This window comes from Helicoverpa zea, chromosome 13 (assembly GCF_022581195.2).
Source record: "Helicoverpa zea isolate HzStark_Cry1AcR chromosome 13, ilHelZeax1.1, whole genome shotgun sequence".
Classification (NCBI taxonomy): Eukaryota; Metazoa; Arthropoda; class Insecta; order Lepidoptera; family Noctuidae; genus Helicoverpa; species Helicoverpa zea.
This window is the reverse complement of record NC_061464.1, coordinates 941,989-956,157: the sequence shown is the minus strand read 5'-3', so window position 1 is coordinate 956,157 and position 14,169 is coordinate 941,989. Positions and strand designations below refer to the sequence as shown.

Genomic DNA, 14,169 nt, shown 5'->3' with positions numbered 1-14,169 from the left:
TGTCATATTATCTGTCATATTGGCTTGCCGAGTTTCGCTCGCTGCGAAATACGGAATTTTCTATTTTTATCCGCATCAGGAGACAATAAATACAAACATTTATGCAGTCCGACGAAGAAGACACTTCGTTGCATTCATGCTTCGACTCGCTAAAAACCGCCGTCATGGGGTGCTGCTATAGTATTTGCCACAAAGACACGGATCCACAGGTAAGTTTTACGGATATTTTACGCGTTAATTGGTAAAATAGCGTGTGTGTGAGATTGTGAACAGTAAAATACGACGACGGTTGAATATTGTGTGCAATATGGGTGAGTAAGAATCTGTTTGTCCATTTCCCGTTTCCAAACTTTGACACTGACATACAAAGGCTTATCTTTGTAGTTTAATTCCTATATAGTTGATTGACATTTTATCTGGTTAAATACACAAACAGCATGGTTCAATAATTGATATTAACGAAGCTAGCAGAGTTTACAAATAGCTCATTGTTTAGCAAGTTCCAGGGAGGTCTTTGTGCAATGTTTATGTATCAAGTCCATTGTCTGTGACCATAAATTATGTATGAGTACTGAAACCTTTGAAAGGAATGGTCAAAACAAGGTCTGTACATGTAACATTCATAATAATCAGTACTCATTAGACATTGTTTTACAATAGCAAAGCTCATAACTTTGATGATGCTGTTGTATAAAATTTGACCTAGTTTCATAACCAGTTCTAAAAGTCTTGCATTTTGACTAAAAGTGACTACTTTTAAATTTTATCAACAAACAAAGATACTCTATATAGAAAATATAGAAATAATAAATAAATATCGATATAGAAAATTGGTTTTTGGAAGTGTAGTTCTTGACTGTCTAACTAACTTCCCTGTCCCATGAGTCATATGTAATGCACACTGATTTGCTTAACTATAATGTCTATATTGTGGAGTGGTTAATTATAACCTACTTCAATTCATTTACTCCCAATATCCACCCACTTTTAGCTGATTCTATTTTTTAACAAATTAAATGTCACCATGATAAACAATCAAGTCATACATACAAACTTGGCATACACACTTACAAATCTTTCAATTAAAAACTTCTGGATGGATTTTATTTGAGGCTATCTCTTATCCATGAACAGGAAATGGTTCCCTCTGTATGTGGGTCAGACTGGGGTAGGACCTAGTCACAACAACTAGATATTTAAAACAACAACAGATGTAAAGTTTTGTCTTTGAAATTAAATATTTTAACCTCTTGAATGCCACTCATTAGAGAACAATAGAAAAACCATTGTGTCTCGCATAGATCTATGCACCGGCATACAAGGGGTTAAACAAGTTTTAGTTGTAAATCAATACGAAATAATAAAAAGTTCTAATGTTCACTTTAAATGGTAGTTGTAGGATAAAAAGTAAAAACAGATGAAAACACTGACCTTTGAATTGCTATTCAGAGCAGGAAATTGATATTCAGATATCATACAAAACATTCATAACAACATGGTCGGCCATGATAATTTTGTATACAATGTTGTAACTATTTTGCAATGCTATTAAATTTTTAAACAAGATTAATTTCAAACTAAACTTGAAAATGAATTTAGTTTGAATTTATAACTACTGTAGCTGTTTGAATAGAATATGTAAAGCATCATGTTATATGAAGGTTTAGGAGTATCAAACTCAAACTCAAACTCAAACTCAAAATTTTTTATTTCAAATAGGCCTATGAAAGCTCTTTCGAAACGTCAAAGTTAGGTGCACGGTTCCAAAGAGTTGGTCTCATGGAGAAGAACCGGCAAGAAACTCCATGGACACTCTTTTTAAAAGAAAATAAAAATAATTACAAACATACAGTTTTCTATCTAGTCCTGAGAATGTTATACAATCCAAATTGAGCTAAAAATGTATTAATAAATTATACAAAATAATTTTAGTGCAATCGTTACTCGAAAAATAATTTATACAATTCAAAGTAAGAATATATTGGGTAACCAAGTTATTATATAATGCAATTTGGGGTCTTGCTGGCTTGGGCTTGGCTGGTCTGGGCGGAGGCACTCCCGTGTCCCGGTCGCCGGGGAAGCCACATGTGCAGAGAAAAAGAAAAAACAATATTAATTTAACGCCAGGCATCACTGTCATTAATGTAATCCTGAATTTTATAATACGCCTTTTTAATCAAAATGTTTTTAACTACATTCTTAAACTTTTTATCAGTGAGATCAAGGATACATTTAGGTAGCTTGTTATAAAAACGTACACAATTCCCTAAGAACGACTTATTTGTTTTTGTTAGCCTAAACTTGGGAACCACTAATTTATGTTTGTTACGTGTATTTATCTGGTGAATGTCACTTTTAACTGTGAATTTATGGATGTTTTTGCGAACAAACATAATATTTTCAAAAATATACAAGGAAGGTAAAGTAAGTATATTAATTTCCTTAAAGAATTCTCTAAGAGATTCGCGAGAGCCCATGCCATAGATCGCTCGGATCGCCCTTTTTTGCAAAACAAAAATTGATTGGACATCAGCCGCTGCCCCCCATAGCAAAATGCCATATGACATCACGCAATGGAAATAGGCGAAGTATACAAGCCTGGCCGTAGCTACATCGGTCAGTTGTCTGATTTTTCTGACTGCAAAAGCAGCAGAAGCAAGTCGCCCTGATAGGGAGGATATATGGGGACCCCATTGCAATTTACTGTCAATGGTAATGCCCAGAAATACTGTACTGTTAATTAACTCTAATTTGCTCTTATCGAGCATTATATTTGTTTCAACCGCAGTGACGTTAGGCAAACAGAACTTAAGACATTTAGTCTTGGAAGCGTTTAATAATAAATTGTTGGCTGCGAACCATTTGGAGAGAATTTCTAGGCTTTCATTAATGTGACTAACATTGGGGTTCTTACGCTTAACTTTAAAGACAAGGGAAGTGTCGTCCGCAAACAAAATAACATCCGAAATATCAGACAACACAAATGGAAGGTCATTTATATAAACTAGGAACAGAAATGGACCCAGTATAGAGCCTTGAGGCACGCCCATTTTTACAACTGTCCCCGAAGATGTTGAGCCGCAGACATCCACTTTTTGCTGTCTGTTGGATAAATAAGACCGGACAAGTTCAAGAGATTTTCCACGAATGCCGTAGTGTCTCAGCTTAGAAATGAGTGTATCGTGGTCCACACAATCAAACGCCTTGGAGAGATCACAGAAAATACCGACGGCATCCTGCGAACTCTCCCAGGCTTCCAAAATCTGAGTGACTAACCGCGCACTTGCGTCCGTAGTGGACCTACCCTTTGTAAAGCCGAATTGACGGTCGTGCAGTATATCGTTTAAGTTGAAATGGTTTAACATCTGATCAAGCATGATCCTTTCGAATATTTTACTTAGAGCCGGGAGAATAGAAATGGGTCTGTAGTTTGACGGATTTTTCTTACAACCTGACTTAAATATTGGAATGACCTTACTGTGTTTCATCAAATCAGGAAAGGTGCCTTCATCTATACATGAGTTAAAGATTTGACTGAGTATTGGTGCAATATTGTCAATCACGGAGCTCAGGGCTTTAACAGAGATGCCCCATAAGTCTTCCGTTTTTTTTAAATTAAGGTTTTTAAAAGCTTTTTTTACTGTATTAAAAGTTATGTAATGGAATCCGAAATCCGGTACTTCTTTGGTAAAATTTTGTTTTAGTAATGACTCTGCAAGTGTAGAGGACGAGTTAAGTGATTTAGTAACCTCTACTGGTACATTAGAGAAAAAATTATCAAACGCGTTAGCAACCTGCACATTATCCGACACAGTTGCATCATTAATCGTTAACGATAGTTCGGTATCCCGGACTTTAATTTGACCCGTTTCCGCATTTATTATTTTCCAAACGGTTTTTATTTTATTATCCGATTTAGTTATTCTGTCACTAATTGATTTAGACTTTGCAAGAATACATACACTTTTGAATACCTTAGAGTAGTTCCGTACATGATCATGAAAAGATTTATCAGATGTCATTGATTTTTCTCGGTACAGGTTATACAATACATCTCTGCTTATCCTAATCCCTTTTGTACACCATTCGTTGAATTTTAATTTATTGTCGATTTTTAGTTTCTTAATAGGACATGATTTATTAAATTCTAGACAAAGTGTGTTAAATAACTTATTAAATTTAGTATTCGAGTCCTCTGATTTAAAACTACTGCATAATTTATTGACAACATTATTTTTAAACGTTTCTAAGGTTCTGTCTGTTAGTTTTCTGTATTTTATTACTATGCTTGACGGAGTGTTTTTATTAGCAGGAAAGCTAACAAGCTGCCCCAAGTGATCCGATCTCACACCAGCAATAATGGAAGAATGCTGAACCACACAATTTGTAAAAATATTGTCTAAACATGAACTTGAAGATGGTGTAATTCTAGTGGGTTCATTAAACAAATGTTTTAAATTAAAAGATTGAAATAGGGATAACAGTTGATATTTATCAGAAGATTCAGAAGATATATCTATGTTAAAGTCACCGCAAATGAAAACTAGTTTATTTGACTTAAAAATCTTCCTAAGTATTTCCTCCATATTTGTAAGAAATAATGAAAAGGTACTTGCTGGTGGTCTATATACACATAAGAATAAATGACTTCCTATTTCTGCACATGCTACCTCGCACAGGCGATCAACAGAGCTCGAAGTAATGTCGCTTCTATCCTTAAATTTTAAATTATTTTTACACAATATCAATGTACCCCCACCCTCTGCAGTTACCCTATTAAATACACTAGCAACCTTGAAATTATTAATATTAAATAACATTTTCTCAGGCTTGAGCCATGTCTCACAAAGACATAGTATATCTATACAAAACTTATCAGTTAAAAGTTCAATATCTAATATTTTGCCAGAAAAGCGGTTTACATTCTGATGAAATAGGATGAGGTTGTCGCTACGCTTTTCTATTGTCTTAGAATCTAGTTTAAACAATCAATCACAGTATTGTTAGAATAACTAGTCAATACTGGCTCGTCGCTTATCCTACATTTTGTCATATTGTTGGCTATGACAATGTTAATATTATATGCTATCAATGTAGCTATATTATCTTTATATTTATTAGGGAAAAACATACTTTCCCTACTCAAGTGAAATTCACTAACAAACTTGTTAGTGTCAAAGAATAATAGTTTGTCCCTATGACAGCATGTCAATGTGTATATAAAATTGTTCAGAGTATGAACATAACTATTTTGAGTGTCAGAAAAACAATCAGAATATGGAAGTGCACAAATCATAATGCTTTTTAAATTTAGTTTTAATAAGGTGTTGATACCATTAGCAATGTCACTTTTAATTACATCAAGACTGTTGCCTATCAAAAGAACTAGTGTAGTGTTAGCATCAAACTGTGTATTAACTATCTTGTTTATTATGTAGTTGAAGTGTAGGTTTGGGTAACAGTAACTAGTTACAATATGTTCTTGTGGGAGTGAGTGTTGAATAAATGAGCCTAAGCCTTTACCAAATTTATCTGTAAATAAGACTGACTTGTGTTGCTTAGTGTTGTGAATGCTTGGAACAGTATGAGGGGGGTCTAGTAATGTAGTAACAGGCCGGGGTTCAGGGATTGGGATTGGGTGAGCACGGGTATAATTCCTACACCCATTTACATTGCTTTCTTAATTTTTGAACCAACAATACAACTAACTCCTATATCTGAGAAAAATATTAGCAGTATAAATAACAGTCTACTTTAATAATGTAGGTATATTACAGCTGAACTGGAACCATCACATTTTCAGTCAATAGTTCAAAGTATTGAAGGTATTTCTATTGTTAAGAAATGAAGTACTACTGCAAAAAAAATCTACATAACCATTAAAATAATATAAAAACCCAGTAATATGCACTACCCACATGGATTGAAAGCAAACATTTCTGTGGCATGATTATGCCACAGTTGTAATAAAAGCCCGGTTTAGAATTACAAGTCTGTAACAACTGTTATACCTCTGTCATACATGTGATTCATTGCACCAGTGTGCAGTTCTCAATATTTATAGATATAACTATGTATTGCATTGTGGAATCGTAGGTTATTGAACTGAGAAAGTATTTATTTGTGCTGCTCTATGTTTATAGACAAAAAAATTGCTAAAAGGTTTAAGGTAAAGAGTCAATTTAAGTATGTACATAAGATTTTGTATTTTATTCTATTTTTATTAATCTTTGTTGTTTTTTCTTCATAAGTTCTGTGTACGTAAAGTTTATTGAGGAAAAAGGTTAGTTGCTCTCCACAACCAAACTATGTATGATGCCAAGCAAACCATTTTTGTTATGAAGATATATTGATACATAAATTACTGCTAGCAGTATCAGCATAGAAAGATCAGTTTACCTTTTTCTGAAGAAAAAAAGATAATGAAAGGAGCATGCTTGATGTAAACAAAGTAAAACCTTTTCCAACCAAAGAAACAGGTTTTATGCAAATTGAGCCAAAGTTTATAAATACCAGGACCAGTTTCTGTCTTTGTGTACCTACAATTTAAAAATAATATTGTTTAAAGCCTGTAATTCTCAGAAATCTGTGCATATGTAAAAATATAACTGTTTAGTGAAATAAATAATCATAAATACTAATTTATGAATAATTTTTAATAAATTTCCAATTAAAATAGTAATTCATTGCAACTTTAACATGATAACCTTCAGTTTAAAAACACAAACAATGCATTTATTTTTTTTATTTTTTTTTTCCTTTTGCAATCATGCGATCAGTCTTCTGACTATAAGCAGATAAGGTGAAGTTTAAGTGGCGGGTAGGTCACTACTCCCAGTAGAGCAGGACCTTTCTTTTATTTAGTAAACTAAATGTCGAAGATATCTCGCCGCTTTTTTAGCCGACGAATGGTCTCAGGTATTGTTACCTGCCCCGCAAGTTGGTTTGGGTGCTTCTGAAGTCTAATTTTGTAACTGGCAGCATGAAGATTCACTTCCTCTTTCACCATCGGTATGCCGAGTACTTCGTGAACATCTGACATTCTGCTAAACCAGGGTGCATTTGATATTTGTTTTAGAATGTAGTTTTGCACCCTTTGTATGATCATCTTATTGGAGTCGCTGGCGGCTCCCCATAGTTGTATCCCATATGTCCATATGGGCTTGAGAATTGATTTATAGATCAAGAGCTTGTTATCTACAGCCAGTTTAGATTGCATTTATTAAATAAATTATATTTCATTCACTTTGATATGCATATTGTACCATATCATGTAAATTCATGATGCACTAAAATGACTGATGCAGTATTTCGTTATGTTTGACCTACATAGAAACGATGAATGGATTGTGTGAAAGATGATATGGCTGGATAGAATGTCACTAGTTAGATGACGTCAGACAAAAAAGTATGGAATGGGCAGACATGTTGTGTCGACCACAAATGAGACATTGGGATTAGGGCAGGGGAATGACGGTCATGATAAATTATTTTGAACCATTAGAGTCGTAAAGTGCTGGAGTGGAGACCACGGACTAGCAAGCGCAGCATAGGACGTCCACAAACAAGGTGGACAGACAACCTTATAAAGGTCGCCGGAAGACGCTGGATGCAGGTCGCCTCCAACAGGTATCTGTGGAGATCTAATTGGGAGGCCTATGTTCAGCAGTGGACGTCCTATGGCTGAGATGATGATGATGATCATGATTAGGAACAATAGCCTTAATAATACAATTGGTGAATCATCATTTTCAGGAGAACACAGTGAACGAGAGGACCCACCTACTAGAAGTGACGGAACAACAGCAGGAGACGCCGGTGCCGGCCGCGTCGGCGTCCACTCCGCCGCGCAAGCCTGACGAGCAGAGCGCGCTCAACAGGATACTGCACGAGACTGCCACGTGAGTACTGCAGGAGTATAGAAACACTGGTATATACCAGCACACAAAATTGTATTACGAAGACCATTGATGCTCTAGCCACATCGAATCAGCTATTTCCAAAGGTACTTCTCAAGCTTTTTTGAAACATGTGCCTGCTTGAGGTGGTCGCCTAGTAAACCTGTATGTGTGGATCCTGCAAAGATCAAACTGCAAAACCTATTTTTACAAAAGACCTTAACTGGTCGACTACCCGAATTATGTATATTTTTCCAGACACTTCTTTTCGGATCCTATCTACAAAAACTTTCATTGTCTTCTCCTCTTTTTCCAGCAATGTAATCGACGTTGGCGCTCTAGGCCCATACGCGCTCGAAGCGAGCGCATACTCGGAGCGCGTGCGAGTGTACAGCGCGCGTGTGGCCGGGCTTCCTGCACCCGGGGCGCCGGCGCCGCGGCTGCTGGCTGATCTGCCGCATTCTGAGCGAGCCGCCTTGCTGGCCAGGCCTGCGCTGCCGGCTGAGGACAAAGACTTTGTAAGTTCAATTCTTTGATTGAGTTGCAAGTGGTTCTTAACTGTAAAGTCGGAATTGAGATGCTGGGAAGTATGTTCCGCCATTTTTTCTTACCTGCGAAAGTACATAAGAAATTGTGAAGGGTGGACGTTTTTGGAGGCTGTTTTGTAAAACTTTCCTTTTAAAAAGGGCTGATTCTTAGCCTACTAATTTTTATTTTATTTTAAAATTGATGCGAGAACCCGAAAATCGATCTCAGTGGCGTGCACTTGGAGAGGCCTATGTCCATGTATGATAGGCTGATGATGATGATGATGATGATTTATGATAACTGTGCCACAACGTGGAGAGTAGAGGTTATGAGATTATGAAAAAACCGAGGAGGTGCTTGGAACTTCTTCTTTTAGTTAAAAAAAATCGCACTCGCTCCTCGCACATATTTCGCGCGCTACTTCTTTTTGCGTTTACTTTGGCAACTTTGTCTTCAAACTGAAAACTATTCATATAATACACAAAGTCAAGGGCGGCTAAATTGTTTTCGAGCCCGTGTTGCAGATAGCCATGCTACGCCTGAGTATACTGAATATGTCTCTAACCATATAACCATTTGGTGCTACCACACGCCACGAGCCGTACCTAAGTGTATTTACGTCTTTAGTTTACTTCTTACTTAAGCTAAGGTTCCGCCGAAAAATGGTTAAACGAAAAGGGTCCGAAGCTAAAAGAATTCGGGAACCGCTGGCTTAGACTATATTGCATTTTATGGTGATAAAGAAAAGTCTGTGCATGATCGTTTATACTCTTGACTTATCTCAATATTTTTAGAAACCCAATGCTAACAAACACATACAAATTTCAGATAACGAACGCTGTAAAAAAAGCGGCAGCTGCCATCTCGGAGCTCCGAGTGGAACACCACGAGGACTTAGTGGTTCCGTTCAGGGTGCCATAGCAGAGGCGAACGGCGTCGTACTGCGAGGACGAGCGCCCATACTGACACGGACGCGAACGGCGAGGGACATAGATAGGTAAATACAATGAGAAATTGAAAAAAAAGACATCAAAACATAATTTTCAGAAAAAAAAGTTGCGCGATTGTGGCGCGACAGTTGCGCAACTGTCGGGCATCTTTTTGTGTGAAAGCTGTATTTTGGTGTGAAAAGGCCTCTAACGTAAAGGACCATTGTAATTGGTGTTTAATATTTATTGAATGGTTTGTACTTTGCTGGACAGAATTAAGTTTTTATGCAAAAAGGCGGGTTAGAGAGACTTACATACTATTATCGGCTTATAAAGCCTGAATCATAAAATACTTTTTTTTGAACTCTTATCTGCCTTTTTAAAATAAAAACTTATACATACCAATAGCTGAAAATGCATTAAATATAACCAGTGCTGAGTACATGTATTGTTATAAACTTGAAGGAAAAGACTAATCCCGCCATATTTGAAATCAGTCAAAACTGCTAGACTTTCATATAACTCATAAGTTACTTTAACTGAATAAACTGTCTTATAAACTCCGACTTATTTTAACTTAGACTTCCGTCTCTTTCTGTTAAATGTATTTGCAAACTGATGAGAAAGAGACAAAAAAGTCTGGCATGTTAAAAACAGCAGAAAACTTGCAAATATTATTTGTGTGCAAGTCAATGCAATTTAGAACTGTGAATTAGTATATAAATAAATATACCTGTATAAAATTAAAATTATCTTGTCACACCTTTTTTTATACTTTGTTTGAATTATCATTTTGTATAACATTTTGGTTTCATATTAAATCTTTAAAAGGAAATTCTTCAACGAAATTGCAAATAACTTCTCGAGATATTATGTATATTGTTTGATTATTACCTATATTATGTCTTGTTTTGCTGTTACAAAAATCACGATTTCAAAAATATTGGTGAATTTATAATATTCTAAATTGTTATCCGTTTGTACAACGATTTTATTGCTCTATTCTAAATGTTTGTAGGTCTATGGTTCGTTTTTACATAACTTTTGGCTAAACTAGAATTTATTAATATTTTATATTGGTCTATATAATTGTTTTAAAAAATATTTGTACCGGATAGGACCATTATCATATCATTTATTCAATATTTACAATAGATTTAAGTTTTATTGTAACCAGTATTTTTTCTGTGTGATAAATGTATGTTCCACCTTGTTTTGAAAATCTTGTTAGTAAAAATATTTACACTGGTAATTTAAGACTGATGACATTGACAACTCAATAAGTTGCGCAACAGTGGCGCAACATCCTGCCACCTTTTTCTCTGCAGAAATGTAACATCACTTCTAAAAACTACCAGAGTGATTATAAGTCAAGTTCCCTTTGCAAAAATGGTCGGTTAACCAACCTTTTTACAGAATAAAAAGCGATCAAAATGAGAATAAGTGTTTACGAAACTTATTAATAGTTTATACCTCTCTATAATACGGATACTTATAATTATTTTGATCGCCTTGTACATATAAGAAAAATTGCCTTTTTTTGCAAATAAATTTACGCAGCCGGTATTCAAAACACGGTGAAACATTTTCTGCTAAGCACAATATTTATGTTTTAATTTCAGTTTATTATTTTTTGCCTAGGCAAGTTTCGCATTATTGAAAAACTAGACTTATTAACATGATATTAATTTTTTACCGAGACAATCTTTTGACAGTCTAATTAATGTTGCTATTATAAAAACGACAATTTACTCCATAATTATTAATATTTAATTCGAAGTTAATTCCTGCAGTCATGTTTCAGTTTATTTTTGTGTGTAAACTAAAATTTTGACTAATATCCTAAATTAGAACCAAAAATGTCTTCATTGACAAAATGTAGCGACTACCTTGCTCAGAGAAACAAAACACAAAAAAATAAATGATCAAACGATTTTAATTCGTATTAAGTTACGATTAGAACTCAATTCTGCGTATCAAGCGGGAAGTTTCTACCATGATATCGATCAAATATGAACCTTAGGTTATTGCAATAAAGATCATAATCATTTTAACACTTTGTGTGCCTCAATGCAGCTCTTAAACCATCTACAAAGATAATAATTGACTTTCAGCCAGTTTCTTCATCAAAAGTTAAAGCCAAAGTAAAAGTCAAAGTAATGTCTAAAGTAAAAGTAACGGTCAAATTAAATTTTTCTATTAGTTTTGCTGTCACTTTAGCCTTGAAAAAACGTATTTGACCGTTACTTTTACTTTAGACATTACTTTAACTTTAACTTTTGATGAAGAAACTGGCCGTAAGTATTTTGTTTCTCTAACTAAGGCAGTCTTGTAAACCTGCGACTAGTCTTGCATATCTGCGATTAATCGCAAGTTTGCGTCTATTTATTATTATTAACGATGTGTAATTGTAAATAACCGAGTTAAGCCTAAACTTACATCTGTGATGCAGATTGTCTATGTGTTATTGTCGTGGGCTTATTGTGTTTCATAGTTATTACGTGGCTGCTTTGATTGTTTTGCAAAACCGAAAAAAGTTGATAATTTTCCATTGGGTGGGACACTTTATGCCAGTGATTTAAATAACTTGCAAGTAATCAAAGTAGTAACGTTTAGATAACAAGATGACTGACTGAATGTAGTTAGTTTTATCATAATGTATAAAGAATATAAAGCCAGGTAAAAAATCCACAAGTTTCACTCTGCTATACAAAATAAACCTTATGTCGGTAGAAATAGGGTATAATTTTTATAAGCTAGGTAAACTTGGAGATATTTTATCTGGCTAAAATACGTGTATAGAATTTTGCTACATATAAAGAGAGCTTATAAATTGATTTAAATGTTATCCCGATGCCATGTAACATGTTTTGTATATATGCATGTGACGTCTTGCGTTTTTTTTTTGTCGCGAACGTTCGTGAGTGACAGCTTTAATAGTAAGAAGTTTCAATTTTAAGTTTATGTTTGGAATCATAAAGTCTTGTTTGAACGGAGCGATTTTTAGTCAGCAAAATCAGTTTTTTAAGGACTTTTTATTGAAAAGAATTGAGTAAATTTATTGGTAAATTTTGACAGTCGTTAAACGAGTGTTGCCATCTCTATACTTCGGCCGTTCAGAGAATGCGTTCCTGACACCTATCACTTAGTCACGACTAGTGATGGGCACAACATAACACTGAGTTCGTTACCGTTCCTTCAAAATGAACCGCCGCATTATTTTAAGATTATTTTCGTTTTAAATTGGCGGAATCATTTGTTTTATATTTTAGTTATTTAAGTGGAAACCAAAAAAAGGTAATATTCATATAATAAAATTGTTTTATTTATTCTTTGTTACAAGTACATTGAATTGAATGTGCGAACAGAATATTAATCAGACTCCGATTTGCTTGAGGAGGTGGTGTCTTCATCATCATCTTCGCCTACATGTATAATTATATTATTATCAATAACAGAATCAATCCTGATATCTCGGTCTAACAAAAGCCGGGTAATCAAATAAAAACAGATCGAAAACACTTGAAAAACGTGGTCTATGCGCACGAAACGACAACGGACGACTGTTTTAGCGTCACAAAATGGCGGCCCATAACGCCATTTGGGGTTACCATTTTTAATCTAAGTATAAAAATGCGGTTTGGTCATAGTTTTATTTTTATATTTCATAAACGTTATAATTAAGTCTTATAGTCCATTATTTTCCAATTCTTAAAAAGAAAATCAAAACGTATTATTTTATATTATAACTGTATAAGAACAGATTACGATACTTGCCTGTTATTTTTAGCACAGCACTACAAAATATAAACCGCTGACATAACCTTGTAATAGCGCAGTATAGATTTAGAAAAATATTGTTTACCAAGTTATTTGACACTCAGTTTGGCACAAAATTATAACATTCATTGATTATTGATATAATAATGTTGTTTTAATGCTCCTCAATTGTTAAAACGGTAAACAACCAGCAAAAATATTTTTATCGTAACTGCAACGCCATTGCAAAGTTACGTCGTCAGTTCAATCGCGACGTGTCAGGAACGCATTCTCTGAATGGCCGAACTATAGTTTTTGAAAGTGACTAAAAATTGTTCCGTTTTTGGGGAATGTCTTCGCTATCTTGACAAGGCGTTGAAATGTAAGAATTATTAACTGTTTTATTATTATTGAGGAATACCAGTTATTTTGTCATGCACACCATTAATGTATAGTAATAAAGTTATTATAAATTTATATTTAAATGATTTGCATTTTTATTTCTATTATTCTATCTGTAGAGCAACGTTAATAGATCAATTTAAAAGGTTTTGTGTTGCCAAAATCGCAAGACATATTTCTTTAGACAAGAATACCTATAAATTCTCAATTCTCACGCGTTTTGGTCTGTACAAGTCCTGACTGCCTTTCAATTTAATCTCAATCTCTCGTCAAACACAGGCGTTTTCTTATTAACTATAATTAGTATTTTTCGCGAGACAAATTACTATACGACAAAAGCATAGGCAACAATTTAACGAGCGATTCTTGCATACGCGTAAAAAAATCCGCTATTGTAAAAGCGCTCTTATGTTGACCATCATTATGAAAAAGTTCCCTCTCCAAATAGGTTGACACTTTTTCGGCCACAAACTGCAAAGCTTCCGAAAATGTCAGACTTGTGACAAATAATACATTGCGAAAAAGCGAGTGAAAATATTTTTAAAAGTTTTTTTAATAGATTTTAATTTACAAAATGTCTGTCTTCGACGGAGAAATAGAATATCGGTCCGTGTATATGGTGGATTATCATAAAAAGATTAAACCGTAAGTTT

The 14,169-nt window shown here is 34.5% G+C and overlaps 1 protein-coding gene across 1 annotated transcript; it reads left to right on the top strand.

Moving 5' to 3' along the window:
* Positions 1 to 3: 3 nt before the first annotated feature.
* LOC124635526 lies at positions 4 to 12,432 on the top strand. Its single transcript, XM_047171415.1, has 4 exons — positions 4 to 209; positions 7,756 to 7,901; positions 8,215 to 8,416; positions 9,255 to 12,432. Exons 1-4 carry the CDS (start codon positions 102 to 104, stop codon positions 9,345 to 9,347), a joined length of 549 nt encoding a protein of 182 aa, XP_047027371.1. The 5' UTR covers positions 4 to 101; the 3' UTR covers positions 9,348 to 12,432.
* The last annotated feature ends 1,737 nt before the right edge of the window (positions 12,433 to 14,169 follow it).